The sequence below is a fragment of the Lactuca virosa genome, chromosome 5 (genome assembly GCF_052849685.1).
Source record: "Lactuca virosa cultivar CGN04683 chromosome 5, Lactuca_virosa_CGN04683_v6, whole genome shotgun sequence".
In the NCBI taxonomy this organism is placed as follows: domain Eukaryota; kingdom Viridiplantae; phylum Streptophyta; class Magnoliopsida; order Asterales; family Asteraceae; genus Lactuca; species Lactuca virosa.
The window spans coordinates 39,749,047-39,755,141 of NC_136430.1; the positions used below are offsets into that span (position 1 = coordinate 39,749,047).

At 36.6% G+C, this 6,095-nt stretch overlaps 1 protein-coding gene across 1 annotated transcript; it reads right to left on the minus strand.

The window, feature by feature from the left end:
• Positions 1 to 5,550: 5,550 nt before the first annotated feature.
• Positions 5,551 to 6,006, minus strand: LOC145111169 (uncharacterized). The gene has a single exon (XM_079047459.1). It carries the CDS (start codon positions 6,004 to 6,006, stop codon positions 5,551 to 5,553), a length of 456 nt encoding a protein of 151 aa, XP_078903585.1.
• Between the last annotated feature and the right edge of the window lie 89 nt (positions 6,007 to 6,095).

Consider the following 6,095-nt stretch of genomic DNA (forward strand, 5'->3'; position numbering starts at 1 on the left):
TCAATTCATAAGAAACTGATACAAAATATTCAAAAGAGGTATATTGTAACATATCATCATATTACAAATCCCAAAATCACTAAGTGCGGAAAAACATAGAGTGATGCGGTGCGATCATGTCGGACCCTTCCCCTTCGAACTAGAGGTACCTGAAACAGAAACTGAAAACTGTAAGCACAATGCTTAGCGAGTTCCCCCAACATACCACATACTAATCATACATACTATACAAACATACTGAAAAAACATACTGCCAAGTATCTGGGTGTTGTGCTGCCCCTTCGATCTATTTCAACCGGATACTGCTAAGCATATTTGGGTGCTGGCCTACCCCTTCGGTCTATTTCAACCGGATATTGCCAAGCATATATGGGTGCTGGCCTACCCCTTCGGTCTAATTCAACCGGATACCGAGTCTATTTCACCCCTACTACTACCACATAGTTTCATAACAGTAATCATCGAGTCATCATACAAATACAAACATGACTGACAATTATCACAAAGACAACCATCATGCTATAACATAACTAGTGGGCCGACCTTGGTTCCTTCGACCCACGGCTGCTGCGAAGGTAGACTCACCTCTCAACCAGAATTCAACTACTCTCGTCCGCTCTAATAGCTACACATGTTCTACCCACACCTAGATAATCGCACAAGACAAACCTTAGTTTTGCCCTTCAGCACCAAGAGCTGACCAAAAGTCAACTCAGGTGAAAAGTCAATGCCTAGGGTCAACGGTCAATTTTCCTCATTAGCTCGTCCTTACGTCGTGGCCACTAAGGCTCACGTCGTGAGAACAGAGTCGACCCAGACTCACTCAGTGAGTCGGCTCAGCTTCACTCGCCAACAGGGTCTCAGATCGGGACAGTCGCCTTGCTCACGTCGTGATATCTGCTCAGACCAACTTAGAGCATTAAGCTCTTAATCTTTTAAGGCATACATTGGGACTTTCCAGAATACCTTCATTGACCCTAGGGACCATAAAAATCGCAGCTTTTCAGTCATGCATGTCCAATGCATGACTTAAACATTATCTAGGTCAAAAGAATGGTATTAAGATCAAGACTTAAGTTTGGAATCCAAAACTTGCACCAAAACTCAGATCAAGGCTCTCATACAGAAAATTTCCCAATGGTCCATAAAGTTGCCAACTTTATCGACCTCATGCATGATAAAACACTCAACCATACAAAAAAAAGGTACCAAAGCGTAGATCTAGCATGCTAAAGGAAAAAAGATAGGAGCTTTATGACTTACAAATGCTCACAATCTCAGCAAATCCAAAAGGGAGAGTCTAGATTCCCAAGATAAACCACCACAAGAGCTTCCTTCTACTTCAAGTGACTAAAAACTCCAAGTAAGCTCTTCAAAATCACCAACAATGGCTCAAGGACTCAAGGAGATCGAAATCAGGGTTTTTCAAGGGCTAGAGAGTGAAGGAGGCTGAGGATGGGTGATCCTAGCCTTCTCATTCCATTTTATACTCAAAATTTAGGGTTTGGAGTCATCAGACGTGGATCACGTCGTGAGAACTATGCCTCACGTCGTGAGCCTCAAGGACACGGGTCAAACGGTCAATGGTTATGCTCATGTCGTGACTATTATGGCTCACGACGTGAGCCTCCTCCCAAAGATAACTTTAATTAAAAATACCTCAAGGTCTCGGATGCTACAGATGTCTTCCCTATCCGCTTCATCGAATCTGATTTCCTTATCGCTCGTGACTAACATATTCTTCTGGGGTCTTACTTCTTCTACTGTCTTAAACACCTTGGCATGCCTTTTCGCTGCAGAATAAGAAGTTCCACAAATATCAGAACCTCCGGAGATAACATTGATTACCTTGGCTTCTGCAGGAGGGGCTCCTGGTTTTTCTAGGATCTTAGGTGGATCCTAATCTTTTTCTTTGGATCATTCGTTTCTTTTTCCTAGGATTTCTTTGAGATATACTTTGCTCAGGAGGTAGTTGATCTCCTTCCTGAGAGCTATACATTTCTCTGTAATGTGGCCAAATTCTTCATGGTACACACACCACTTAGACCTATCCTTCCGGCCAGTGGACTTTTCTCCTTTCTTTGACCACCTTGCTTTGTTGCCGAGATCCTCCATGACATAGATTATACCTGAAACATGTACAGAAAAACAATAGTTAGTTATCTTGGGAAAATCGTCCTCCTCCCCTTCATCCTCAAGGGCATTAACCCTGTGATGGTCAGGTTTGGAATAAGGTTTTGAGTTGTGGAATCTTTGGACCGAGGAGTCAGCCTTCCTATTGGGGTTATCGTATAAGTTAGGAGGGTTGCTCCTCTTCTGGATCTTTTTATCCTCTTCTAGCCTAATGAACCTTAACACTCTGCTCCTAACTTCGTCCATCCTTTCGCATGGGGTCATTACAAGGGCTTCATAAAAAGGAGAGTCTTTCTTCATACCCATTTTGAAAGCTTCTACGGCGGTCACCATATCGATGTTGGGGATAGTCAAGGCTTCCCTGCCAAACCTGTTTATAAAGTCCCTAATGGATTCCTTAGGATCCTGGATTACTCGATAAAGATCACTAGTGATCTTCTCGAAAGTTCTGCTAGAAGAAAATTGATTGTTAAAAAGATTAACTAAATGTGCAAATGAAGTAATAGAATAAGGTGGAAGATTAAGTAGTCGTTTTAAGGCTGATCCTATGAGGGTCAAATCAAAAGCCTTGCACAGACAAGATTCCTTTAAACGAAAGGGAATGGGGATAATCTCCATTCTTTCTCGATATTGCCCAACATGTTCTTCACGATCCATAGTCCCGTCGTAAGGTTTCCTGATTGGAGTTTGGAAATGTTTTGGGACTTCAGTATCAGCTATCGTAGGAGAAAATCTCGAGGTCCTATGACTAGTGGGAGATACTTAGGGTATTGGTTGGACTATCCCTGGTACACTTGAGATCATTGCATTAGTTGTTGGATTTTTTTGGCCATAATTGGACTTATTCCTGCATCAAGATCCATAGAGTTAGTATTGGAAATATTATTATTAAAGAGTTACTAGCATTTCTATTATAAAGATTATTAAAGGTTTCATCAAGATCCTGTGTCACAAGAGTTTGGATGTTTGGAATTATTCTCCATATTAGGGTAGCAACGGATGTTGGAACCATCAATTTCGGGCATTTCCCTAGGGATCCTGGATTGTCGAAATTCAGGATCCTCGGTTGTAATGTTGAAGGTTTCACCTCCTGAGGTTTGCGGATCTATGCCCTAATCCTTTCCATTTCCTTGAGCAACATTATATTGTCTTCCTGTTACTGAGCCACTTATTATGTCAACGTTTTCATCATAGAGAAGAGTTCGTTATTGGAAACCGAGGCAGGAGGATCTTGGGATCCCAGGGATCCTGCAGCAACCGAAGTAATATTCTTCTTTGGCACATTGGAATTGTTCCTCTGGCCAGGTAGCCCACTTAGAGGAGGTGAAAGATTTTTCGGAGGAACAGAGGGAACAGAGGAAGAAGAAAGGATTGATTGTGTAGACTTAATTTTTGGGGATTACGAACACTACGGCCCCATGGTGGGTGCCAAATTGTTTTGGTCAAAAATTAATCAAGTGTAAATCAACTAAATTGTATGAGAGGTTGTGATGTTGTAATCAAAGCAAATGAACAAATCGAAAGTAGGTGACACAAGTGGTTTACAAGGAAAGCCTTTGATCCTTGCTAGGATCTCCGGCACACAACCTTGGGAGGTGATAACGATCACCTGCCTTGTTAGTTTTATTAATTGAAAAGATGAGTTACAGATGAAATGATGAATATACGAGTACAATAGTTGAAGTAAGTCTAGGTGTCTATTATGTGCAAATACATGTATATTTGTAGTCTAGTCTAAGAAACAATAAGTCTGATATTCCAGGATCTTCTCGAATAAAATTTAACATGTTGGTTTGACTTGGTATTATCGGGTCTTTTACCTGATTGAAGTACTTCTTCGGTGAGAATGAGTCTTATGTTGACTAATTATGTACATGTGAGAAAAAGACAAGAAATATATCTGTTAGAAATGTTTGGAAATATTAATAATAACAATGTTCAAGATCCTGAGAAGTATTCGGGATCCTGAAAGATCTTGAAGATCCGGGATCCTGAATATGATTGAGGATCTTGGCCCTAACAACAACTATAACTTTAAATAATTGTTTCTTTGACTTTGTGTAGATGGAATTGAGTTAATTTGAATGACTTAAATGATTAGAAGGAAGAATGCAATGGAAATTATACAAAAGAAACACCAACAACATATTCACATATGATTATAATTATATTGAAATATTTTATTTATTTATTGTAACTTATTCGCTTATGATTATAAATGTGATTTATTTATTAACGGTTACAACCGTAGTTGATATCTATCTTGTGCTTTATTTATTTTCGATTACAAGTATATCTTAAATATAACTTATTTATTCATTTAAAATTACAACTTTATTTATTTGTGAATAAACGTAGGAATAATTACTTATACAAAAATTTGAAGAAAATTTAAATAAATATTCATATAAAACAATAAATTATTAAATTTTTTGATATTTAATCGATAAAGATGAAAAAAATCATGTTAAATGTTTTTTTTAAATAGAATATAAGAAAATGATTATTTTTATATTCCATTGGTAAAAAATCAATTAAATAATTTTTTATAGGTAAATAATAATCAGATGCTAGATGTTAGGAAGTTATTATTTAGCTTTAATGGTAATAATTTATTAAAAATATATAATTACTATGCCTTTATATATCGATTGGTGTATAATTGTTTTCGCGTTTTCAACCTTCATGTGTTGTCAAATAACATCTCCATATATATATATATATATATATATATATATATATATATATATATATATATATATATATATATATACACACACACACTTTTGGAACTGGTGTTACAAAATTTGTTGGGTTGGTACGGACACGTTGAATGCATGTTTGTATGTGTATTGTGGTATGTGGTATTTTATAGAACTTACTAAGCTTTGATTTGCAGTTGTGAATTAAATATTGTGTTCAAATACTTTATCAGTTCGTAAAGATGCGAAAGTGTGACTCTACACACACCAATAATTTTACGATACTTTCGTTATGTTTAAGTGACATCCATTATTTAAATATAATTGTTGGTAATAAACATAATGGGACGGAAACATGAACATTTAGGTAACTTGTTTGGTACAACAGGAGTAAATATTATGTACAAATTAAAATTAAAATGTGCGCGAACAATCTTTCAACATATTGAATTTAATTCTCAATATATTTTTTATATGTTAAATATAATTACCACATTATATTACTACAATAATAATATATTTATTTAAATAAAACGAGTTAAAAACTTACAGGGACGGACGCAGTAATTGATAGTAGATGTTGCCGATTCTTTTTTCCGGTCAAACATAATATAAAACCGAAAAGTAATTCATTACGTCTAATACAAATAAACGATCCATTACATAAAAGTTAAAAACATAACAACGATCTATCGTCTATTACAATTTAAATTTGTCATCTTCGTGCAAATATCTTTTGAAACCATTTCATTATCTTTTCATTCTCAACTTTCACAAGTGCTTCGGTCTCAACATAGCAAAACAACGCGTCGTTCAAAAACTCATCGTCAATCTTGTTGCGCAAGTCGGTCTTCAAGAGCTTCATCTTCGAAAAACATATTCCTACACTTGCAGTCGCTACGGGTAATATCAAAGCCAACTTTAAAAGCTTATTAATCAAATGATAAGACCGATGTTTCCCCGTGCTAAGCATCAAACGAGAAAGCTCTGAAATTCTTTTCAAAGTGGTAAAATGTTCATCTTTGATGCAAGAGTGATAAAATATCTCAAATTGTCCTTCAAGATCTATCAAATCTGAATCATCAAAGTCATACTTGTACAACTTAGCCAACTTCAACAACTTTGATTTGTCAAATTGTGAAAATGAATCACAATGGCTCAAAGCACCCATGTATTCTAGTAACTGGGTGCTTGTTTCACTAAATCGATCCCGAACACACTGCCTCTAGTCTCGATGCCTTTTCTTTTTCTTTTTGCTTT

What these genes read in the sequence shown, in the direction of transcription:
- LOC145111169 (XM_079047459.1), bottom strand. Translation starts at nt 6,006, where the DNA reads ATGGGTGCTTTGAGCCATTGTGATTCATTTTCACAATTTGACAAATCA.